The sequence below is a fragment of the Lissotriton helveticus genome, chromosome 2_1, assembly GCF_964261635.1.
Source record: "Lissotriton helveticus chromosome 2_1, aLisHel1.1, whole genome shotgun sequence".
Taxonomy (NCBI): Eukaryota; Metazoa; Chordata; class Amphibia; order Caudata; family Salamandridae; genus Lissotriton; species Lissotriton helveticus.
In genome coordinates this window covers 1,064,666,536-1,064,693,076 of record NC_136059.1, presented here as the reverse complement: position 1 = coordinate 1,064,693,076, position 26,541 = coordinate 1,064,666,536, and the positions used below count along the sequence as shown (strand labels likewise).

The 26,541-nt window shown below is 45.9% G+C and overlaps 1 protein-coding gene across 1 annotated transcript in view; it reads left to right on the top strand.

The window, feature by feature from the left end:
- LOC144818443 (glycine N-phenylacetyltransferase-like) overlaps window positions 1-26,541 on the top strand; it is a 224,123-nt gene that overhangs the window by 51,918 nt on the left and 145,664 nt on the right. Inside the window, exons 2-3 of the mRNA XM_078675864.1 lie at window positions 6,640-6,758; window positions 25,258-25,365. Of these exons, the coding sequence (XP_078531990.1) occupies window positions 6,681-6,758; window positions 25,258-25,365 (186 nt within the window). The 5' untranslated portion in view covers window positions 6,640-6,680. The remainder of the gene's footprint in view (window positions 1-6,639; window positions 6,759-25,257; window positions 25,366-26,541) is intronic.

Sequence of the window (26,541 nt, the reverse complement as noted above, 5' to 3'; positions counted from 1 at the left end):
CGCTGTGGGGCCGGCCGTCTTTGGGATGATGTTGTAGTGATCGCTCGCCCGGTATGCAATTATCCTCTTCCAAAGTAAACACTGACTATAGGCCCTCATTAGAAGCACCTCACCATTCCGCAGCCTATACTCGCCCTTGTGGCTTGCTCTTGCACAAGAGATTTCGTTGCCATCTTGTGATCCCTCACCAAGGGCAGACACACCTCTACCCTCCAGAGTGAGGTGCTCTGTACGCCACAGGCAGCTTCGCATCCAAACCGCCCCGGGCATTATCCCTCAGCGTCTGGTCCCCCCAGTTATTGTTGTTTCCTGGGTGTGACCTCGATTTCTTTGGCAGAAGCGGTACTTGAAATCCGTGTGTGTTAAAAGCTGACAAAATGAGGGCGGGAAAAGAGAGCGCGAGAGAGGGGACATTCTACGCAGGGGCTACTAGCGAGCATGTTCCGTTATTTATAGTGGGGAATAATTGTTTTAAGTGATAATTGTGCATATTTTTCCTTCTTGAGCTCAATTACAGCCCTGAAGCAACAGAGCTTCATAACGCTAATGTAAAATCCGTCTGATGTTTTGCATATCACTAAGACTTCTGGAAGAACCGATCAGCTGTTGAATATTTATGTGCCCAGAGCCTGTCTCTACAGCATCTTATTTTTACAATTTGGCAAGCTTTGTTTTACGGTATGAATCAGCAGGTCAGCCCGCTCTTGAATATACCAAGCGGAGATTAGTTTTGGAAGCTTTGGTAATTCAACTTTTATGAAATGCGCCTCTTCTGGCGATCACCTTGTCTTTACCCTCATTCTCCCAACTCTACACACATTATTTCAAGCCTCGAGCTTGGATTGGTCATGCTGTGCCGCTGAGGCTGTTATACAGTGTGTTGTTTTTTCCATGATCTCCTCACTCGTGTGTTGGGCATAGCTTTAGATTCACTCAAAGACTGGCAGCTCCACCATCCCATGAGGTGCCGGGCAAAGACCAATCATTGCCTTATGGTTAGAAGCGCTTCAAACTGGGAGTTTCTTCCCGAACATACAGGGATAGCACGCTGATGCTCTACTGTGCATTCTGGCAATTAATGAAATCATGAACTGTGTTTTTATGGGGGATGGTGCGGTGATTGAGGTTTTGGAGGGTGGCGATTTTGGAGTGAGCGACGGGACCGTGTTGGCGCCTTAATTCACTCGCGCTGGTCTTTTGGATGGGCGAGTATCGTTGTGGCCGTTGGCACATAATGATTTCATCTCAGAGTACCACACCAGGGCCTGAATATTAGCCGACTTGCGTTATTCATTCTAATTTTAAGTAATTGGTCTTAAGTCCGAGGGGGTGCTTTCTGAAGGCTGGGAGGGGATGTCTGAGGCTGGGAGGTGCTGGCTGGGGCTGCTGTCTGAAGGCTGGGGGTGTTTTCTGAAGTCTAGCTGGTGTTTCCCAGAGAAACATATACATGATGCTTGTGAGACGGAAGGCTGTGCCCCATTGAAACAGTTACCAGCAGTCTCTGCCCTTGTGTCCTTGTATGGCGAAAAACTACTTTAATTATACCTGGGTCGGAAAATGCATAAAACCTCATGTGTGAAGGTGCCTTTAGTCCAGGCTTGTCAGTAGTGTTTGTGGGGCTTAAGTGAAAAAAAACAAATGTGTAAGTCCAAGTTATTCAGTTTATGCAAGGTGCCAATAGCACCTCAATGAGAGCTAAAATGATGCAGTGTGTGTGTGGGGGGGCTCGCAGTGTGTGGGGGGGGCTCGCAGTGTGTGGGGGGGCTCGCAGTGTGTGGGGGGCTCTGTGTGGGTGTGTGTGGGGGGGCTCTGTGTGTGGGGGGCTCTGTGTGGGTGTGTGTGTGGGGGGCTCTGTGTGGGTGTGTGGGGGGTGCTCTGTGTGGGTGTGTGTGTGGAGGGCTCTGTGTGTGTGTGTGTGTGGAGGGGGCTCTACGTGGGTGTTTGTGTGTGGCATTTGCGAGAGATTAAGCTATTGGCATTGTAAATGACAATGCCATTTATTTATGTTAAAAAAAAAATAGCAATGTCAAGAGCAATGCCAATAGCTCTAACTTTAACAAAGGCAAAACCATTGCATTGTAAATGCTTGTTGTTATTTCTTTCCCCTTTCTGTTCTCTACAAACCCGATTTGCCGGAGGTCATTTGTACTGATCCCACTTAGGCTACTACATTTGGCGAAAGTGGAGAGTATCTGTGCTCTGTTTAGGGGGTTCATTTTCTTTTCCGGCTTTCCCTTTTTCCATATCTGATCCAAGAATACCCATTTATTTTTATCTGTCACTTGCACTTCCTTGGGAGTTTCGGTTTTTTGCTGTCTTGCCTTTGTTCTCCCTATCACCCATCCGTTGCTTCCCTCACCAGATGGTGCCTGTCTCTGAGGGCTATCAGGTCTACGGCCCTTACTGGAATGTTCTGTAGCTTTCCTTTCCTTCTGCTTCCCAGTGTTGGCTGTTACAGGTTTCTCTTTTGTCCCCTTGGTTCTCCCGTTTTTACTTGGTACTGTCGGGGTTTTTGTTGTTTTAGGCTCCGATTGCGAAACGTATGACGGGGCTAGGGGGTTTAGACCTGGCTGTGCCTCCCCTTCTGTTAGCTTCCCTTTTCTCTTTCCTCTTGGGTTTGATGCACCCTTCTTTCCAAACCTATTCCTTTTGGTAGCCACTGCATACACCCCTCTCCTTTTTATCAGCATTGGGTGTCTAGAGATATATACATTATCTAATGCTTCGACAGAGTCGTTTCTTATGCATTGATCTGTGGGGTGGGGTGACCCTGCAGGGTTTACCATGAGGGCTTCAGCTGGTACATTCTCTGCGTTTCCATCGAAGGGAGATGTTATACTTCTTGGCATCATATTTGGCATTTGGTTTTTTATCTCGGATAGTTCCTCTCCGATCTTTTTTAAGTACAGTTTCTGCGCTTTCATTACTCCATTATTTGAAAGAGTTACTTCTAAGATTCCCTGTAGTATCTTTTGTAACATCAATATTAGATCCACCAGTGATGTTGTGGGCGATATGGATTGGTCCAAATCCTGTGCAATGCTTCTTTCTAAGTTTGTATGCAGACTGGTTCTTATACTCTCTCGCTGTGATTGGTGGTTAGGGGTCTTTTGTTGCTGCAGCGGTTGGTCTGATGCACCCCCCCAACATAGCTCTGGCTTTCATTTCCCCTTCTTTCTTCATTTCCCAATGATTGTGACAAGAACATTTTTGGGGATGATGAGGCGAGGGGCTGATATATGGAGATTTTGACTCGAGCGTTAGGTTTATCAATATGGGATCATCCCTTCCATCCTCTCTGTCTGGGAAGTCTTATTCGGGGAGTTCCTCCATGATTTTGCTTATCTGACTCGTGCCAGCTGCCCCCGTCTTTTCTCCGCCCTTCGAGCCGTCTACCTCATAGCTCCCTCTTGATCAAGGTTTAATGCTGGATCCGTGGGTTTGTAATGTTTCCCCGCGAAGTCCTTTATATATTTGGACGCTGACATATTATCTTGCTGCTTGGAGGTCGTTGGAGCGCAACCCCTTTTAGCCTGTTGGGCGGTTTTAATCGCTCTTTTAACTTTTCTTTTCTTGCGTCGTCCCTTACTATTATCCGTAATGGAGGCTTGGCTTTCTTGGCTCTCTTCTAATGATATTGAGCCCTCCAGTTGTTTACTCTTCTCTGTCCCATCCTCTGAACGCAATTTTTGCCCTCTTTTCGGTGCCATCTCTTTAAATATATTACTTAAACTGTAGTACTACTGTTATTATTTCTCCGATTTGTTTGAAATTACTTTGTTATGCTTAAAAACCTTTCACTTACCTCTGTTGTGCCTTTCGACCGCCTGCCTGCCTTGCCACATTTATTTTCTTCTCCTCCGGTGACTTTCCTGGCTTTTTTTCCCAGCACTTGCACTCCTTGTGCTATGTAGGATCTGTGTCCGGGACTCTAGGCTCACCCTTCAGTTCTTGGCGCCTTGTCTGTTCAGGTGCCACAGGTGTATGAGCCTAGGGTCACTTTTGCTGGCTGGTCCAGATGTCCAATTGTCCAGATTCCTTTACTCCAATGCAGTCTGCCCCTCCTGCTCCTGGGCCACTGTTCAAATTTCACTGCAGCTTACTGGCAGCGCTATGCAGGGCTATGCAAGAGCCCCCTCTGACTTGCCTCCACGAGGGGGCCTCCACAAGGGCGAGGGATTAGGGGGTTCTGCAGGGGAGTCACTAACGCCCACCGCGTTTTTTTGAGTTTTTCGCGGGCGTTTGTTTTTCCGGTTCTTTCCCCACCGGCTACTGGCTGCCCTGTCCGGCCCCACACCATGCGCTTCGCTTCTCTTCTGTGTGGCAGGGGGGGAGGAGCGGGTCTCGGTGGGCCCGCCACCGGTTACTGTCGGCGTCTTTAATCTGGGCTATGCGGCGCGTGCACACGGCGGTGCTCCGTAGTCCTCCGTTAGCTGTAGCTGTGGCTGTGGCTCTGCACGGCATTCGGCGGCGGCGATCGGCGCTCGATTCTCCTTGTCTCCTTGTCTAGCTAGCAGTAGCAGCGGCAATGCAGTACTAGGCAACAACAGAGCGAGCGAGTATCCAGTCAATCTGTCACAGATATTTGCTTGGGATAGTCCCTACAGGTTTTCAACCAGTCTTCTTGGGAGATGATATGTCCCTTACGCATTGGGTTTCCAAAAAGCTGAAAGGAACATGTGTTCTGTTCATTCAGAAAGTGAATGAGCAATAAAGACACCTTTAAATCTTCTTTTTGTCTTGATACATTTTCTGTCGGTTCAAGGACAGAGGTTAAATGTCAGTTTGTCTTTACTAATTGTGGCTTATCTGTTCCTAGAAATGGTGTTTAATTTTCTTTCTCTTATTATAGTTAGTACTTGTCAAGTGAGTTATCTGACAATAATTGTGAAACAAAAGGCTGTAAAATGTCAGGGTGTTTAATAACACAGCATTTAAACATCTTGTAAATGTATAGTACAAGTATTTAAAAATATATCAGTAATTATGAAATAACTTTTTTGTGTAATTCAGAAGTGTGATGCAAACAAAGACTTATATAGGAACAAAAAAATAAGAACAGTTTACTTGGTGATGTGCAAATTACAAATATTTGCAGAAACTCGATTTCCAGACATTGTACACTATATAGTTGTAAAACCACATGCCAGTGAGTTTTTGTGGCCATTTCAATGTAAAATCAGCTGATTGAAAATGACAGAGTGCTGCTACTTTATGCTTTAGTTATATATTTGTTAAAAGTGACAGTTTAAACATGATTTGAGAAGCATCCTCCGCGCTGATGACAATACGGTTAATGAACGGAGGCAAGTAAGGGGCCGGCAAGTCAGGGGCCATGTGTTTCCTTCGGAGAGCTCTTAAAACCCATTTATTCTGCTCTACACTCCATTAGTGGCTTGTTGGCCTACTCACTGTCTCTCACCACAGCGCGGGGACACGCCGGTGCGCGTAACCAGGCGCTTTAGAAATCTCCATAATAATAATAATAATATGTGGCTAGATTTGTATTATATATGGAGCTAAAGTTTAGTCTAATAAATCATACACAAAAGTTCTCTGCACAGCAGACATGTTGAACTTGTGTATTTGAATGTGCTCTCATGTGTGATAAAGAGGAAAATGGCGGCTCAGTGAATTAAAATACTTGCCCAGGATCACATAATTTGAAACCGGTTTATGGGCCGAGAGCATTATAATTAGGTTGAGTAGATTATTTAAGTTACTAGACCTGCAGGTATAGTAACATTTTTAGGATTTTTCGAGGCCTGTTGAAAGAAACATTAGGTAGCTCTCGATCCGTGCTGGATGGCCGGGAAAGGAAGGAACTGACTGTGTGGGAGTGATGCCATTCACACATCATCTCTGGAGTGGAACGGCATGAGTGTGAAGCTGCGGGGCGCTACCTGGTGGTGCGCAGAAGTACTACTCAAACGTTTTTGGGGAAGTACTCAAAAGGTGAGGAATTTGTGGTTAGAAGTCGCTATCAAAATCGACTGTTTAGTAGCAGCCCGGGGACAGTACTTATCCCCTGCTGCCAGTAAATCGAAGCGGTTGGATGGCCCAGCTACAGTGAGTTCCCAGAATCAACCTTCGAAGAAATAGGGCACAGACTGCTGAACTTTGGGAAGGAAAAAGACATTTCAAACAACTGATAATTTTAGCAATACATAGTTCTTACAGCAATTAAAACTAGAAATAAGTTTAACATATGTAGGTTTTGCCAATCCTGAACAATCTGATTTATCAAATACAGTTAAAGGTTGAGTGTGTGAAGTAACAAGTCCAGAGGGCATGCCTCTCATGAGTGCCAAATGGTAGACTGTAAATGCTGAGACAGGAGAGGTCTTTAAACCTTTGTTATCTTATCCACAGAACAGTTTTCTTTAAATTTTGTATATCTCAGAAGCTACATTTTAATCCATCTTACATACAACAACAGACAGTTGTAGGACTGCAGAATGTGAAAATGGTTGTGCAGCCAAAAGTAAGTGTATTGCATCTCTGGTAATTCTATTTGGGCCAGAGTAAACTGAAGTTCCTTCTTGATGTTTATGGCATACTTGGAACCCCTGCTTGGATAGACATCCAAATCTTAAGTACTGTTTTAATTCTAGCTTTACTCTCTGCTTTACTTCCCAGTAACTGCACAAGGAGGCCATTATCTCTTTCTTGTTTTCGGAATGTTCCCGTTGAATTGTTCCCACAAGCTAGCGACACTAGAGAGGCTTCTTGTGAAAAACTTTCCAGAATCCTTGAAGGTAAAAATAAAACCATATCTTTCCTATATTTCTCTAATTCTGATGGTATTTGGTAAAAAGAGCCTGGCATGCATTTATACTGGGATGTTGTCACGTTTCCCTCCTTCTGGTCTAGAGCACAATTTCCTTTTTAAGTGCTGTCAGCCTAAGGAAATCCGAATGACGGAATATTTGTTGAATCAAGAGACATGTACAAATTTTCCTTTGGAATGTATGGGGAAAAATGATTTTGGGAGAGACAAAACCTGAACATACACCCAAAATTATACTTCTATACTTTGTTGCATGTTGATTTTGTTTCCTGCTGTCATTAGTCTTCCTGTATCTCTTCTGTTGTATATTGCTTTAAGTATTTAGTATGAGTTATCAGAAGTATGGTTGCCTGGTTACTCTGGGGGTACTATATCGGAATGTGAGGGTTGGAGTTTGGTGGATCGACAGTTGGTTTTCCACCTGCCAGGGATAGCACGCATTTACTGATTACTGGAACACTGTGCCTTTCTCCATAAAAGTGGAGATGAAGATGGGGTCCGAAGAGGTTGGAGTATGGAAATCATTACAGATTGTACGGCAATGGTGCATTTCTTTAGATGACAGGCAGGTGAGAACTCATTGGAATGGTGCCACAATACTTTTAAAGATTTTAAGGGGAAGGAGCCTGGGGGCACGTGGCGTCAGTTATAGTGCTGCTGTTGTACAAAGTCTTTTGCAAGACCTGTGCTTGTCTGGCGTGTTTCGCCCTTGCCACTAGTACAGGACTGCAGATCCCTATTGAGGGTAAAGAGACTTCCCTGATTTCTACAGCGGCCCATCGCACGCACTTGTAGACCTCCAATGGCAAAGAGGAGGTCACTCAGTGCCACTTCTGCACAAGTGCTGACATCACGTAACAGTCCAGCGATACTCTGTGGACATGTTGGGAGTGGCTGGAGGCAGACAGTTATTAAGCTGCACCCAACATTTGCACAGTGCTTGTCGTTCTAGCCTTCTGTGAACCTGAGCTTGCCCGGTCTTACTTTACCTATTTCCAGATTTCCACTGCGTCTTCAGTAGCGGCTTTCATTCTTTTGTTGCAATGGTTCACTCGATTCAGTGTGTCGCGCGGAGTCCTTGAGGGAAGCGAAAACACGATTATTGAATATCGGGCAGTAACACACGCTTGCGTCAGCTATATACTTATTTAAGACTGAGTTGTGATTCCAGTCATCGGAATGCTATTGCAGGAAGGCGTTTTCCTTCTTAACAAATTGTGGAAACCTGCAAAATGCAAAAGGTTTGCTGACAGTGGACACTAACAAGCGATAAACTGTCACCCCAAGAACAGTCTAAAACCCCATGTCCCACGTCATTATCATGCATGCATTTTTTCACTAATTATTGTTAATCAACTTTGGTTATTGTACTGAATGTTATATTATTTGTTTGCATGCTATGTGCAGAGTAACCATAATGAGTGCAAATAACTTACAGTGTTACCTACAGCATTATTAACTTCAAGTGATTCAACAGAAGGATTAAGACTACATAGAGATGGAATATACGTAGAATGTACTTTTGGATTATTAATTTTAGATATTTCTGAATAACCTTCTTAAATTCTTTAAAAGCTTTTGGTTCATAGGTTCAAGATGATGTCCAGTAGCCTTGTGGTATGTATTTCAGTCCCTTGACCCATTGATGAATGGATGATACATATAGGTATACATTGCTTAGACCGAGTGACCACTCTTAATTTATCTCTGTTCATGTTTGTCAAGGTTTTGCCACTTCCAAAGATTTCTGCTGTTACCTCAGCCCACTTCCCAACAGATCACTTTTAGAATAACTAGTACAGCCTGGGAATAAGCAGGTACAGCCTGTCACTACTGGTCAGAAGGTGAGGGAACACTATTCCCACATAGAGCTAACCAGGGTCTCTCCATGCTTTTATAGGAAAGTGGAACCAGAGCGAATACTCCTTGGCAGACTGTTAGAAGATACCACGAGAAAGTGCTAGGAACAGTCTTTTTTCATCCATTCCCCTCTTCCTCATAGGGCTAGAGTTACCTTGACTACTTATAGATCAGGTAGCTTGCGCCTGGTGGTGGAGTTAGGACCTAGCATTGCACCCTCCAGCTCACTCCTATGGGAACTTCAGGTGAGTGCCTGACAGAACAACATGCCCACGATATTCTTCCTGCCCCGAGTGAGACCAGCTGTCTGAGGCTGGCCAAACCCACATTTACAGTGAAGCTTTTTCCAACCCCAGCTGCATTGCAGGGTTGGAGAGAGCAAGCACAGGCTCCCAGTCTGAGTGGCGGCGCAAATCGTCGGCGCTCAGGCCAGTCTTTGCTGCTTTCAGCTGCATGAACGCAGCGTCGGGATCACCCGCAGTGCACTCTGGGAGCCTGTGGCTGGAGAAGCGAGCAGTGCGATGCGGCGAGCAGGTAAGTGTTATTTTTTTTTAATTTATTGGTCTCCCACCCCCTCCCCGTTTCCCACCTCCCCCCCACCACGCCACTCTATCAACTTGCCGGCCACCACTGGGTGCAACAGAATCCCCTTTAAGGGGTACTGGTCAAGATTTTAATCCAACCAATTTTGCTTTTTCATAACCTTCCACCTCCGGTGGTACTACTGCTTCAGGGTACTAAGTGATCCATGTTAGTACACCTTCTGCTATCCCCTTAGCTCCTCCAGAAAGATGTACCGAAGAACAGGCAAAATTAACGACGTTTAGTAATCAGTGCCAACTACACTTTATTTATAAACCCACATATTTTCCCAATGAACGAGCAAAGATGGCTTTTGTATTATCCTACCTATGTGGAACTGCAGCTTCCTGGTATACCCCTTTGGTTGAACAAGATGATCCTATACTTTATAAGTACACAAATTTCAAGGCTGAAATGAAGAAAATATTTGACCGACACGCGTTCATGCAGTATGTGGATGCAGATATTCTGAACCTAAAGCAAGGTAGTAAGGATCTATTGACTTATATCACAGCCTTTAATAGGCTGATAGTGGAATCTGAACGGCCAGAAAGCAAGCGTAGCTCACTGTTGTACAGAGGATTAAGGGATGAATTAAAAGACTTGTTAACACAAGTAGTGAATCCTCCTGATTCATGTGATGAACTGATTGATCTAGTGGTCAGTATGGATCATCGGTTGTCTGAAAGGCGGACTGACTGGGACGTTTAAACACCCGAGTGGTGGTCATTAGAGAAAAGAAGATGGAAACCGCAAAAACTGCTGATGGCTCAGAACCCATGCAAATTGGTAGTATCAAAGACCCTTTGAGTAGAGATGGAAGGCAATCTCTCAGAGAAATGGACCTTTGTGGTTGCACAGTTCAACCCAAAATAAAGTATTAAGCAGGAAATTAGTGCGCTCGGAAACAGCGAAGACTAGTTTTTCGGCCTTAACACCAATTCAGTCTCCAAAACATTGGCACAGACTGGTTCAGACCAGGAATACCAACATTTCTACGTATGCGCTCAGTTAGACTGGTGATCTACATCAATGAAAAAATGCATTTTGGTAGATTAATGGGCCCCAAGCAACTTTTTAGATATTGATCTAGCCACTAAACATGGAATTCTGTGTCTTCCTGGGAAGAACCCCAAAGTGGTAAGAACCATCGATGGGAGCGAATCAACCACGGGTCCTATCATCCACTACACAGGAGATTTGACTCTAGCCTTACAGTGGAATCATGTAGAGACAGTAGTTCGGTTTGATATAATAAAAGCCCATAATTTAAAGCCTTCTTGATTATATGTCGGCTTCAGACCATAAACCTGCTATTGATTGGGTTAAATGGACACTCGCCTTACACTCTGCCTACTGTAATACACATTGTAGGAAACCTCTTTTGGAGGAGACCTTCCTTCTAGGTGCTACAGATTCTAGTGCGGATATGCTGTAGGTCTTACCCCGTTGTTACAGAGTATTCAAAGATGTGGGGGACAAAAAAAGGTGACAACACTTCCTCTTCATTCTTGTATTGATTTACACAAACACCTTGCAGTCTGATTTTTGCCTTGGCGGAAAAGGAAAATCCTCATCTAAACCAATACTTAGATGAAAGGCTAGAAACTGGTTTCAGGAAAGAAAATGGAAAAATGGCAAGGCTTTTCCTGCGCACAAGATGACTCACGTATTCCCCAAATTAGATATATACAACAATCACAGTGTGCTTCCAAGGACGGGGACAGCCACTTGTATCCCCAGGTATGGACCAGAAACCCAGTCCTGTAAAGAAAATTGTAAAATGGCGTGAGCACCACTCCACATATAATATAAAGAAGTCCAGTCAATCTTCTTTTCTCATGGCGATTTTATTCTTGAAGTTTGATAAAATCTTCTGTCAATCACAAGTGACTCTCTTCAGATCATCTATAGCCAACAAGTGTTTCGTCAGTTGTGATGCCTCCCCATCTCTGACTTCTTCAGGGCTATTCAAATATTCGTCCACCTAGTTATCTACCATATAAACCGTACTTCAAGAAGAAGATTTCTCAGCATAATAAATCGTTTTTGACGTTCATTTCCACGCAATCCTCAAATCAGGACAGGAGGTTAACAGAATATGTAGTCTGTTACCAAAAGTGGCAGAGAGTACTCCTCACTCAAGCGGACCGTCCATCAAAATGGACCCCCGGAAGAACACAGACATAGTACAGCGGAACTCGCCCCACAGTGTAAAAGAAGACCAATGTTTTTTTGGGCTCTGTTAACTTATCTGAGATTCATTGATCATTTCTCCACATTGGTTTCTCCCTTTACTAAACTGCTGCGGAACGGTGTTAAGTTTCAGTGAAATTCGGAGGCAGAAAAAGATTTCCAAAATCTTAAGAAATGTTTTGTACATGCACCCATTTTAAGACATCCTGACCCTACACAACCTTATATAGTGGAGGCAGATGCTTCAGAAGTAGCAGTGGGAGGGAGACTTTCACAAGGGATCGCGCTAAAGGAGAAGTACGCCTAGTTGCCTATTTTTCACATAGACTAAATCCAGCAGAAATAATCTACGCAGTGGGTCATAAGGACTTGTTCGCAATCATGAAAGTCTTCAACGAATAGAGGCATTACTTATTAAGAAGCCAGCGTACTGTCACAATTCTGACTGATCACAGAAACCTTAAGTTTTAAAAGACTGCTCGGGCATTTCCCACACGTCAGCTACGTTGGACCCAATTCTTTAATGATTATCACTTTGTAATATAAATTCAGCCTGACCTTGGGCATGGTAAGGCAGACGCTCTTTATCGTTAAGGCCATGATTATATAGAACAGCCTAACGAGTCTCCTTATATCACCCCCTTATTGGAACGCATTCAAGGAGCAATATTCACCAGCAAGGATTTTCTAACACAAGAGTCATTAGAACAGAAGAAAGAGAAAGCCAGGGCCACTACACACATCAGGGACAATCTATCAATGATATTGTGTACATACAGAGGGCATGAAGTTAGAACTGCCTCCAACATTACGGATACATCCAGTTTTCCACGCATCACCTTTGAAACCAGTCATCCCTGGAACATACTCCCAAATAAACTACCAACTTTGCTGGCTAACAATGAATCAGAATTCGAGATTAAAGCAATATTGGATTAAAAAAGGGTGAGAAACAAGCTGTTCTATTTAGTAGATTGGAAAGGATACAGACCAGAAGACTGCACATGGGAACCTGCATGGCATTCTGATATGTCAGTTTCATCGTAAATACCCTACTAAACCTAAACCTGTGGGAGGGGCTCTGGGTGGAAGGACTGTCAGGGTTCTTGCCCCTGCCATTAGTACAGAGATGCAGAGCCTTAGTGAGGGTAAAGACACTTGCCTCACTTCTACAGCAGCCCACTGCACACACTTGCAGACTTCCGACAGCATAGAGACCAGTGCCATTTCTAAATACACGCCAATATCATGTAGCTGTCCTGTGATACTCAGCGAACATGTTTCGAGTCACTGGAGGTGGGCAGCTATCAAGCCGCACCCAAACAATGCACAGTGCTTGTTGTTCTAGCCTTCCAGTGGACCCAAGCTTGTGCGGTCTGACTTACCTGTTTCCGGATTTTCACAGCGTCTTCAGTAGCAGTTTTTGTTCCTTTGAACCAATGGTTCCCTTGATTCACCGTGTTGGCTCAGAGTGCTTTAGGGAAGAGAAACCCAACAATGATTGACTATTAGGCGGTAACGTGCTCTCGCGTCCGCTATATACTTATCGAAGACTGAGTTGTGATTCCAATCATCGATGTTCTATTGCAGGAAGGCATTCCCCTTCTTAATGAATTGTGGAAACCTTCAAAATGCAAAAGGCTTGGTGACAGCAGACACTAACAAGCGATACACAGTTACTCTAAACCCAATGTACCGCATCATTATCATGCATGTCTCATCATTTGCTCCTGCATGAACAATAGAAAGAGGACTGAGGAAACACTGATAATATAAAAGGGACTGCAAGTGTGCTACTTGTAATTTGTTTGAGATAGATGTGGTGAGGTCGTCAAGAATCTGCTCTTACTGGAAGATCTTGGCCAAGGATACTTCTATATTCCTATGACTATGATGACTACTTTATTTGTGTTTGTTTGTTTTGTTCTTTGACTCTACCAGAAATTAGGGAAGTTATATTGGCATAATGTCTGTGCAAGCAATGTCCGGTCCACCAATGTTTTTACTAGAGCCTAAAAATCGCCTAATGGCATAGAGGGATTGGAGGAAGGCCTTTGACACCTATTTGGAGGTGAAGGGGGAGATGATTTTGTTGCCAAGAGAAAACATACAACACTTAAACATAGTTTAGGTGTAGAAGGTAGGAAAGTGTTAAAGACATTGCCTGTTCCTATACCGATTGGGGTAGACTGGGAGGAGGAAGGAGGATCTGACGTCAATGACGGGTAAGAGGATAAGAGCGTAAGAGGATAATTTTCGGAACAAAACTAGCATCATTGTTGAGAGGCACACATTTTGCTCTTGAGCCCAGTTACCTTAGATAAGATGCATACTACTCAATTGCTTCCTATGAACTTTAACAGTTTCTTGTAGGTTCAGGGATCTTCGGTAGGAAATAATCGGAGATCAAATGATTAGTAGAACAAACAACATGAAGGCCCAAGAGAAACTCCTGGGATTGAAAGATCCTCCCTTAGGAAAAATGATCAGTTTAGATTGGCATATGAAGAATACTTCTTGTCATGGTAAGGAGCTAAATATTGGTCAACCAAACGGAGTGTCAAAGCATGGGGCTGGTGAAGACTGGAACGTTTTGCAATATTCTGTACATAAGAAACATAAAGTTATTGTGAGTAAGAACTCAACAGATGTACCTAGTGTGGTTAGAAGAAAACACTGTTATAGGTTGGGAAGTGGAAAATATTTGACTGAATCCAATACGTATCCGCCCATTAGTGCAAGATGCTATGAATGTAATGAAGTATGATGTTTCTCCTGTTTCAGTAAGATGATGAACAATAACGGGAAAAGATGTGGGATGAACTGTATTAGGCAACAACTGCAGAGTGGATTAGGTAACTATGAAGAGTCTGAAGAAAGTGAAGTAGAAGTTTTGGGAGTGTCTGTAATAACTAATCAACAGGCTATATTGTGTGAGATATACCGTCCACCTGAGTGTTCGCTTAAGGTGAATGGTGGTGAAGTGCTTATGTGGGCAGATTTTTGTTCACGGTACACTTCTGTGGATAAATCAGTATGGCAAAGATTGAGTGATTGTGACCTAATTCCCACAAATGTGCAACCGGAAGATTACTGTGGTAATAAATTAACAGTTGTTAGAAACGGGTAGCGTGGTGCAGAGCAGGCGGGCCTAACTCCGAAGGAAATGTGTAAAGCATCCGCGCAGCACACACAGGCGACACACATGGCACACTACAAAAAGAGACCACACCAGTTTAGGTGAGAAACAGCATATGTATTATGCAGAACACATTAGGGTATCACCACGGGTATGAACACCGTGCCAACTGGCACCAGGTAACCATTTACACAAGGGGACTATTTACAAGGCAGGGCCAATCGGGCCGCTGCCAGAACCTTCACAAGTCCAAGGATAAATGAAAGTTAATAAGCATTAACAATTGTAACCAGTCCGTACCTACGGATAGAGTAATGGACTTAGCACATTCACATTAGCCTAGATCAGAGTGGGTATCAACATGTGAACATTAGGCATACCCCGTTCGCATCACAGTAGGTGTGGACACAGTCGGCATAAGACCTGAAAAGAAAAACAGGCTTCTAGGCCAGGAGGCCTCACCGTAGGCATAATTATCATTAACATAGAGCATTAGGCCTAAACAGGTTAGCATCGGCAACATTGCAATAAACTCAGAAGCAATATCTTCAGGCACCATCCTGTGGGCTTAAATCACATTAGATTAGGCATAACATTCGCAGAAGGCACATTGGCATTAGCATAGTCACCTGGCCTTAGGCCTACTCGCATGAGGTGTCTCAATATGCATGAAAACACATTATGCAGCTACCTGTGAGCATAGCGACACCCTTAGGGCGTAAACCACCCCTCCGGTACTAGGCAACCTTGTGGGCGTCGATGCATTAACCGTGAATGGTACCTAGGCATAGAACGAAAACATGACCTTAGCATGAGACATTATCATGAGGCATCAATCACCTTTGCCGTAGGCCTGGAAGGAAAACCAGCATAAATGCAGCAGTAGGCCTAACAAAACAGATTCTGCACCAATCCTGGGGAATAACATATTAGGCATTATCACATGCATAAATCCCATCAGGTAGTACATTGGGCCTAATCATATTATCATACTGGTGCATCCCTGGTAACACCACATTAGCATTAGGTGTGGAAACCTGTGGGCATAATCTCCTTAGCATCAGTAACATTCACATAATCAGGGGCACGAATCACCAAATTAACATATGCATCAACATAGGAGCGTGCGATAACGCATCAGCGTACATCACAATAGTCTGGGTATCACCAACCGGGTAGCCACATTGCACATAACACCAACAGCAATGCATCCTATTCTTAGGCTTAAATCATACTCATGGGGCTTAAAACATAGTCAGTAGAGCCCACCGATGCATTGTACACTACCACCCTGGGCAGGTATAAACCCCTCTCTGGGACTCTCTAAATAAACTTTGCCCCAGCATTACAACTGCCCACTGTCCAGCGGGGCCGTTGTGTCCCACCAAGTCACTGGCACTTACAGTGCCTCTGGAGCCCCTCTCAATGACTCAGGAGTCCGCAGACTTGCCCACGCTGCAGCTGCCCGCTATTGCGTGGGGCAGCTCAGGAATCAACTGCACACTGGCACCGGGGGCGGGCACCGGCTGTGCCCCGACACCCCCCCCCCCACCTCACAACAGGACGACAGGGCCACGCTCTGGGGCTACCAACTCAACATTGCCCCAAAACAATGCAGCGGCCCGCAACTGCGGTGCCGCTGTGTGGCCACCAGAACAATGTCCTGTTGGAGCCCCCTGCTGGGCTCTAAACTTCAATACTCGCCCCTGTTACAACTGCCCACTACCAGTCGGGGCAGCTGTGACTTCACCCGCACACGGGTACTTCGGGTGATGCCTTGGCCCACACACTGCTCTCACTGGCTCCCCACTCACCAGCAGTCTGGGGCCTCTCCTGTGGGGCAGCCGATTCCTCTGGACGGGGGAAGGCACCAGCGACTTCTCCTCCGGGGCAGGTCCCAGGCCATGTGCCTCGGCGGGACCCGCCCCTTCATTCTCCCGTTGCCGACTCAGCCCGCGGGGCTCCCCATTGCACCTGGGGAACCTGCCTCGGCAGCACTTCCTCTGGCTTCACCTTGGCCCCCTCTTGGGACCCGGGAGTTCAATAGGGGGCCGGCTCCACTAGCCCAGCCCACAACCAGGCTTGAGCTTCCGGGTCGCCACCGGCAGTGCAGCGGCCCTCACGCAGAGGTGCAGACCGGCGGGGTGGGCTCCCGCTGTACTCAAATATACTAGTGCGGGGTGGGCACCCGCAAAAGGGCACTAACACGCGGGGTAGGCACCCTCTGTATTTTCACGCACAAAGTGGGGTGGGCACCAGCGAGGGCGGCAAAATGTGGGGTAGGCTCCTGCTATTGCCAGAGGCAACGGGGGACTAGAAATACAGCGCTCCACCTCTCCTGGCACATCAAATGCTGCACTCATCCAGCGCTACCAAGCACAGTGCTGCAGATTGGGTGTGGAAGCGCTCCTCTCTCCTGGCATCCAAGCAATTGGTGCCCACAAGGAGCTAGGGGAGCAGGCAGGAAACAGTCAACTAAAGTATAGTGCCCACTCTCTTCACCTCTCTCTGGGGCACAGTCACTTCTGGGATAAAGTTGCAGGAGTCAGCTCCTCATCTCTGGCAATTGGAATATAGCGCTTCTTTCTTCTCCAGGGCAACACATATACAGCCCTCTTCTCCTCCAGGCGCTAGCCAGCAGGCAGAGCCCAGTGGTAGCGTTCACAAGGCGCTAGGTAGGAGAGCATCAGGCACTACTGGGCAAGATCAGCAGTCAGTGGGCACTCAGAACACGGCCGCAGTTCCTGGGAACAGTCATCCCCCATAACGTGGCACTCCTCCTGGTACAGCAGTCTATACTCCAGCAGCGGGCTCTCACTGGCCCTGTGGACAGCAGAGGGGTTACAGTTGGGTACAGGGGCCAGCACACAGGCCCATGTGGCGGTACCTCCTGGCAGTAGGTCCCCTCTCATTCAAGTCCACGCTCTGTCTGAGCACATGGTGGCACTGCCCCCCTATTTATACGCCCCTGACCCCACCCACCAGACAGTGCCAGAAGCTTCTAGAAGCGTCTGGGGAAACTGGTCCTAACTAGTTTAGGGGGAGGTGTAAAGCACCCTGGGTGCAGGTTTCCCTCCAAAATCTAGGTGTGCTGGGAAACCAACACCTAGACTGGCAACCCCAGCACAGGCAGGCAGGCACACAGAAATGGCGTCCATTTTAAAAGTGACATGTTTAAACAGTGAAAGTCAGTCTGCGCACGCCATTGCGCAGCATGTATTATGGCATTTCACCCCACACATGGCCTATTTATTCCTCCACCATGGGGGAGATATCCTCTAATGGGGAGATGGGGGTGAAAAGCAAAACATTTCAGGTAAAAAGGGCGAAGTCCAACACCAGTGTTAAGTTACTTTGAAGCCAAGCTAGAATACAAGAACGGGCAGGCATTTGGTAAAGTGTACATTGCAGAAAAGGAGAAAGCATTACTGGGGGTTGGAAGGAGTAACACTCATTGGGAATTGTATTGGATCTTAACCATCTCGATCAAGTGTTACTCTTAGAGTCTAATGAATTGAGTAAATGGAGTGTTAGAGTTTGGTGGTTATTTGCTCAAAAGTTACGATGTTTGAAAAGATGTGAATACCACATCGTTTTAAAAAAGGGAGCTGCCGCAAGGTTCGCAAAGTACGTAATGTTCCTTTAGCGTTAGGAAGTCAACTGAAGGACAGGTTAGACCGGTTGTGTGAATTGGGGGTTGTAGACCCCATTTTTGCCTCTGAACGGCTTAGTCCTGTCGTACTGGCTAAAAAAAATGGAAAGTTATGCATGTTTGTGGATCTTAGAGATTTGAATGATAGCATCTGGGATGATCGATGTCCTTGCCGCGCATTAATGAGATACTAATGACTGTGAGAAGTGGTAAGTGTTTCAACGCTGGACTAATCAAGTGCCTGCCATCAGGACATTTCCATTTGGATTCATAACACTTGACCTTGTCATCACAGCTGAGGCTGCTTACCAATTTGGATGCATGCCATTTGGAATAGCCTCTGCGGTATTTGACCAGCATCTTGTTTGCCTCTGGTGCCTGGAGGGTGACCACGACACAAAGACCTGCACCGGTTGTCGCGCCATGCACCCCAAGGCCTGGCTCCGCAGTTGAGCCAGCTCTTGGGTCGGCTGTGTGCTTCCCTGAGGTTCCGTGAGTTAGAAGGACCCCACTCAGGGAAACAGCCTTTACTACACAACGGTTAGAATGCATGCCATTACATTGCAAGCCGTTGCATCGAAAAAGGTGTGCAGCAGTGGGTAGAAGGTGTTGGATTTAACTCCAACACCTTCCCTGCTGTTGCACACACTGGAGTTGGAATAGAAAATAAATCTATTCCAACTTCCAGCGCTCCCCCAACAGAAAGTCAGGGTAAAGGTTGCCGTTGCAGCGGCATGCGATGTAATGGCATGCGTTGTAATGTCACATATTTCCCCGCTCAACTCCAGTAGTTTTATAAGGTCATCTGCCTCATACTTGAGTGGCCCATGCCCGCCGGTGCGCCTTTGAGCCTGCGGGTTCAGAAGGGGCACATACTGGTTCCACGCCGGCAGCTCTGGCCTCAGCGTGGGTCAGACCTCTAGGATACATAAATGGAGCTGGACCTGCACTGGTTGTACCACCTCAACCTTCTCCGGTGATGGTCCCAATTCCAACGCTTCCAGCGCTTCCCCATTCTGATCCCCAGTCCAAGACAATGTGAATTCAGTTCTGGAGTGCTTAAAGGACAGCAGGGCTATTGCCAGGTCGTTGGGCCTTTCAATGGCCCCTCGCCACCCCCCTATCTGCCTTTTCCTCCTTTCGTGGTCAAGGAAGGAGCATCCAACTGTGCCTGTACCCACCCAGCCACAACAACGTGCAAGCTTCCCAGCCTCTGTGGGGCCGAGGTTGCCGTACCCACTGACCTCGTGGGTCGGGCAGCCAGAAGTCAGGCGCAGCATTTGCTGCCTCCAAACCATTATAGTTTGTCCTTCCTTCCCTCATGGGCACCCAATGGGAAGCAGGATACATCATCCCCAGCCCCCCTGGAGGTCTTTAACTTCAGACCCATGGGTTTTTCAAATTGTCCGAGGGGCTGCTCCCTCCCCTACGTGACTCTCCAAGCCAACTGCTTGTGACAGGCTGACGGAGTACCATATTGCCTTATTCCACCAGGAAGTGATGGCTCTCTTGGCCAAGGAAGCCATAGAGAGGGTGCCGGCACCCGAAGTGGGTTGTAGTCTCGATTCCTGCTACTTTCTGGTCCCAAAGAAGGATGAAGGCCTTCATCCTATCCAAGACTTGCACCCTTTCGATTTTTTTCCTCAAGAATGAGAAGTTCAAAATGCTCCAGGGAGAGTTGATGGTTGCTTTGAACATGCAGGACGCATACTTTCACATTCTCGTTTTGCCTGCCCACAGGCGTTACCTGTGGTTCACTGTGAGCCATGCGCACTTTCAGTTTGCCATGCTCCCTTTAATCCTTAACAGTGCCCCTTGGGTGTTCACTGAGGTGATGGTGGTGGCTGCAGCTCTTCTGCGGAGATCAGGGGTGCCAGTCTTCCCCTATCCCGGCTATGCTTCACTCTTGGAATGGACAGGTATCTGAGAGAGGTGGAGATCAGAGGCCTTTGGTCTGTGGTGGAATCTAGGCTCCACATCAACCCTCTGGAGCTCCAGGTGATCCAGCTGGCATTAAAAACCTTTCTACCTTCCATCAAGGGAAGACTAGTGCAGGTATTCACGGACAACACCACCGCCGTGTGATACTGCAACAAACAGGGTGGTTTGGGGTCGTGGACCCTTTGTCAAGAGACCCTGCTTTTCTGGTCATGGCTGGAACGTCAGGGTATTTCCATGGTAGTTCAAACCCTGGAGGACTCTCTGAACGCCAGGGCGTACAAAGTCAGCCGACGTTGCCTAGTGAATCACAATCACAAATGACGGTTCAAGGTCCCTTTCAGCACTGGGGAGAGCCTTGGTTAAATCTGCCCCCAGCGCCGAGAACGTGCAATGTCAGCAGTTTTGCGTGCTGGAGTTTCCAGGGCTGCTCTCGCTTGGAGACGCTTTTTTTAGTCGTGAGTGGAGCTCAGGCCTCCTGTATGTCTTTCTGCCCATTCCACTCCTGCCAAGAGAAAGATCAGGCCCAAGCCATCCTTGTGACCCCAAACTGTGCTTGAAGAGTTTGGTATCTTTAGCTGGTGAGCATGGCCATCAGTTCTCCGATCAGGCGGCCTCTTCAGGATGATCTTCTGTCACAGCAGCAGGGGAGAGTTCCCCACCGAACCTGTCAACGTTCTGCCTTCTTGATTGGAGATTTAGCAGCGACAGTTGACCACTTTCAACCTTCCGTCAGAAGTCTGCAATTTTATTCTGGCAGCCAGGCGCCACTCCTATAAACTGGTATATGTATTTTTTGGGGAAAGGTTGTGGCATGATGTGCAGAAAAACAGGTTGACCCCTTTCTGCTCCCATTTCTCAGATTCTTCTCTTTATTCTTTCCCTTGCCCAGCAGGACTCTGCTCTGTGCACCTTAAAGTTTTACCTTTCTGCTAAATCAGCCTTTCTGCAGTTGCCTGGCCAGCCGTCCCTCTTCAAACCCCTTATTATACATAGGTTCTTGAAAGGTTTGTAACATTTGTTTCCTCCTTCTCCCTTCATCATACATCAGTGAGACCCTAATCTAGTCCTCACATCCTTGATGTTCGCTTCCATTGAGCCCTTGCACAACCTCCTCAGGTTCCTTACCATCAAGATGGCCTTCCTGGCGACAATAACGTTTGCCAGGAGGGGCAGTGAGCTTTAGGCTTTGTCATACAAACCTCCATATTTAAACATCATTACAAACTAGCTGGTTCTATGAATGAGAGCTTCCTTTCTGCTGAAAGTCATCACCCCCTTTCACAAAGGCCAGTCTATCACTGTGCGTCCTTTTTATTCCCCACCACATCCCTCTTATAAAGAGGAATTATTCCACCAACTGGACCCAAAAAGAGCATTGTCGTTCTACTTTGACCACAAAAGGAAGAGTTCTGGGTGGACGGCCAACTGTTTGTGAGGTATATCGGAGCGAAGGAGGGAAAAGCTATGCAGAGGCGGACCATCTCCCGATGGATCATGCTCTGAATTAAAACCTGCTACCCATTAGCCAAGAAGCAACCCCCAAGGGTACTGGTCCAAGACATCTGCAGGGCAGCAACATGGGCTACTCTGCACACGTTCACAAAGCACTACTGCCTGGACAGTCAGGTCCGTTGGGACGAGCAGGTAGCCTGTTTGATCCTGCAGGACGTTTTGGTATGAAATTGTTTTGCAGAGCCACCTCCGGGGAGGTATTGCTTGGATATCTATTCTAAGGTAAGGAATCTGCGGCTAGAAGTCTCTATCAGATGAGTAAGTTACTTACCTTCTCTAACCCCCTATCTGGTAGAGATATGCTATGACTGTATAGGAAAATTAAATATGGCATTTGGGACTTAGCCAATGTTACCATATTTTAGGGGTCAGAGTCCCAATGCACAGAGTTAAAAAAAAACCAGCAGCATCAGTTAAAAAAAACAAATGTGGGTGACATTGCGAAAAGGGGCACCTTTCCACATTCCAACAAGCACCACATCACACATGCTTAGTAATGGCAGGATGACCTTATGGATCCCATTCATTGACGATAAGCGCTTCGATTTGGATTGTCCGTACACAAACCATTGCTGTTAGAAGTGGCGTTTCTAGTTGTCACGGTATGCACCTTGTACAAGAAGGAACCACCACTCTAGCTAGACACAATGAAAGATAACCTGTGGTTACCCTCTGGTAGCTTGGCACAGAGCAGTCAGGCTTATCAAAAGAAACAATGTGTAAAGTATTTGTGCAACACACTCACTCAGTACCACAATGAAAACACCACAAAAAAAACTCCACTCATGGTTAAAAAATAGATTATATTCTTATGAGTCAAACAAGACCAAAATGGCAAAAATGCAATAAGTAGAACTGGAGATATGAATTTTTAAAGAAGAATCCAAAAATAGTGCTTCGAAGTCAATAGCTCTATGCGGTTACTTGAGGTGGTGCTAGACTGGGACAACTCCAAAGTTCAGGCCGGCTTCAGGTCTCACGCAGGTGCCGCTGACAAAGTACCTTGGATGGAGCAAGCGTTGACGTCAAAGACTCAATGCAAAGAGCTGGGGAGGTAATGCGTCGTCGAACCTCGCAGCCGGGTCGCTCAGCATCATCGAGCCGTGCAGAGATGTCCTCAGAGCGGCATTGCGTCGGAGTTGGAGGGCACTGCGTCGGTTCCGATCAGCGCAAAGTTGGTACTGCGTCGATTTTGAAGCAGAATAGCGTAGAACACACTTCTAATGTCCAGACCTGGATTGGCACCTAAGTCAGGGTAGGACTCATAGATGGCAGAGTCCAGCAGCAGGGTTGTAGGAAGGGTTTGATGGCCCTGAGACATCAGAAACAGGGGGCAAGCTAGGAAACCCTTGGAGTCACTCTGGATTCAAGTGAGATCGGTCCAGTCCTTGTTCTCAGCAGGGCAGAAATAAGCAGGCAGCCGGGCTGCTCAGCAAAGCAGAACAAAGTGCTTTCAGAGCAGCAGTCAGGCAAAGTGGCAACCCTTGTAGCACAGCAGTCTTTATTTATTTTAGTTCTTCACGGGTCCAGTAGTGTACTGTCTTGGTAGGGTCAGAGCCCCAGTTCTTATACCCAAATGTGCCTTTGAAATGTGGGTGACTTTAAAGCAAGCCCTTGAAGTGCACAGATCCCCTTTCATCTCAGTCCTTTCTTCCAGGCTATCTCTGGGGAGGATGTAATCAGCCCTTTGTGTGGGACACAAGACACTGCCTATTCAGGTGTATCCGCCCCCCTCCTTCTTTCTCCCCAGGAAGAGCTATCAAAATGTAGACGAATGCAGATGAGTTGTTTATCTCACCCACCCTTCTTGTGCAGCTGTCAGCCATACCAGACATGTATTGGAGACAGGCTGCAAGGCACACAGAGCAGTAAGAGCATAGAAATGTCCACTTTATAAAAGTGGCATTTCTAAAAGAGTAATGTTAAATCCACATTTACCAGTAAAGAGGATTTATCATTACCATTCCAAAGATTTGAAACATGATGAGCTACTCCTTTCTGATCAGGAATTACAGCTTTCAGGTGTTTTGGGCAATTCCCAGTGCTAGCCTATGAGAGAAGTAGGCCTCACATTAGTGAAAAAAGAATTTAGCTATTAGTCACCACCTGGGCATGTAAAACTTAAAAGTATATGTCCTACCTTTTAGTTACACACCACTCTGCTCTTAGGGTTACCTAGGGCCTACCTTAGGAGTAACATAAGTAATAAAAGGGCAGTTTAAGGCTTGGCAAGTGGTTTTAAAAGCCAAGTCAATGTGGCTGTAAACTATACACACAGGCCTTGCAATGGCAGGCCGAAAATAGATTAGAAAGACTTAATTACAAAAGAATGATCAGTACCCACCATTAGTCATGTAAGGTATATATGTATCACAGAAGGTTTCAATTACATAATGCTCAGACTCCATTGAAGTTTTTCTTAAAAAGGAACTTTTTAAAAATTCGGTTCTGCCATATTATGCTGCTTGTGGGATACCATACTCACGGGTTTCGATGGCTACACATGTTTGGATATATTAATATGCAGACAATGGCACGATTAAATGGATTGTGTGATTGACGAACACAAAGACAAGATACCATACAACTATCAGCACTAGGCATTTGTTAAAAGATAGTCCTGACACCTTGAAACGGTTACGTTTGGAAGCACGCTGTGACTTTGGAGGTCTACCAATATCTGTAGCCAACATAAATGCCAATATATTCCAAAGCCCTGAAGAAGTCTCTGTTAAGGGACGAATCACGGTGGCTACATTGAGATTTAAGGAAGAAAAGTTTTATTTGAAAAGAACAAGAAGAAAGTGAATAAAGCAATCCCTTTTAAGAAAAACATCAATGGAGTCTGTGCACTATTTAATTTAAACCTGTGATCCACATATACCCTATATAACTAATGGTGAGTGCTGATCATTCGTTTGTAATTAATTAATGGAGTTTTTGCTCCTGTTTGGAAGTTGAAGGGCTGAACTTCCAGATCTGTGTACCACCTTTTTTTGTGTTAAAATAAGTCCACTAGGATTGATAAGTGCGAATTCAGTTGCCTCAGCCTTGTTTTGTAAATCAGGGTTGAAAGGCTACTTATGTGGGTGGCACAAGTAGTGCTGCAGGCCCACTAGTAGCATTTCGATTACAGGCCCTGGGTATATGGTATACCACTTTACAAGGGACTTAGAAATAAACTAAATATGCCAATTAAATACACACCGATGTCACCATGTTTAGGGGACAGGCACACAGGCTGTGGCACTGGTCAGCAGTGGCAAAGTGCTCAGGGTTCTAAGGCCAACAAAAAAATACACTAAAAAGTAGAGGTAGCAGGCAAAATGTTTAGGGGAAGGCCACCCCAGTGATGACAGGTCTAACAATTGCATTCTGGTGTTTGTGCTTCAAATCATAAGAATATTAGTGAGATCACTTAATGAGATCTTTCTTCAGGGACCGCAGAATCGATGGTGTAGTTAAATGGCGGGAATGAATGGAAACGTATGTTATGTTTACATGGAAATACACACTCCCCCTTTTTAATTGTTATAGCTTCCTCTCTTGCAGTAGTGTTCTACCTTTTTATGTTTTCTTTCGCAGGTTTACGGTACACTATTCCACATCAACCGTGGGAACCCATTCAACTTGGAACTTCTGGTGGATTCCTGGCCTGATTTCCAGACTGTGATCACTCGACCGCCGCGACAGGCAAGTCACAGCTTTTTATACCTACATGGCCTCTTAGGTTGCTTCTAATGAAGAGAATGTCAGTTCACATAAGTAAGGCTAAGAGGTAGCGCTGTCTCACAGATCAAGTTGTATCTTTTAAAAATGAGTAGTAAAAACACAGAGGCAGATTTGCAGATTGTTAAAGGAGTCACCCCTAATGTTCATCTGTTGATGGTCAACAACGGACTATAAGGTACAAATGATGATCAAGGATAGCTCTTACGGAGGATCATACTGCATCTAAAGTAAGCCATACAGTAAACAGCTATGTTGCTGCTGAGTACCAAGTAGACCTATTTTTTTGGTCATTTTACAACTCCCACTCTTTTTTAAGTCTCGCCTTTAGGAGATGAGCTTTAGAAATTGGTCAGCTCTTTTCAAGCACTCTTGCTTGTGCTGGCATCCACTTTGTGGGAGCAACCAGCGGCACGCCACGCTAATTGAAAACAGATGGCTGGCACTGCTGCTCTCTCCCGCAAAGGTGGATGCCCGCACAAGCACGAGTGCTTGAAAAGAGCTGTTTGCATTTGCCTGCTCGCGGCCGGTGTCCATCTTCACAATGCTCTCACCCCCCTCCCGTTCTCCGTAGCACGGCTGCAGAAGTCACCTTATTCGGGGAGCTGCGTGTGTTTATTCTTTTCGGTTGTTTTTCTTCTCACAAGTCCAAGCATTAACTGTTTTGGGCACCATGCTCTTGCACTCCTCTGGGTTCACGGCGAGTGACGCTCAGATGTAGAAAACTCCAGCACGTGCAGGGATGAGCTGAGCACATAATAACAGGTGCAGAGCCTTTCAACTCGCATGTCCTTACTATCTGCTTTTTACTCTTTTGAGAACTAAATAGTAATCTTAGATCGAGTCATGGCTCAGAGTCTGTATCAAGTGTGCAGTGACACCCACTTATTGTGTTTGCTTCCGGCTAGCAGGTTATGCTCTGTACAATTGCGCGTAAACAAAACCACTTGTGTGAAAGAGAGACAGATGAAATTGTTGTTATTTTACTAGTGTGTGTGAGATATACTGTCAGAATGTGGGTGTTTTGTGCATGTGCGTGCATGTGTGCATGCACGTGTATGGCGTGTACGAGGAAGATGTCATTGTAGCTGCTACAATATTGGGGAGATGGTGTGTTTGTAAAGATGTCTGTGACTGTAC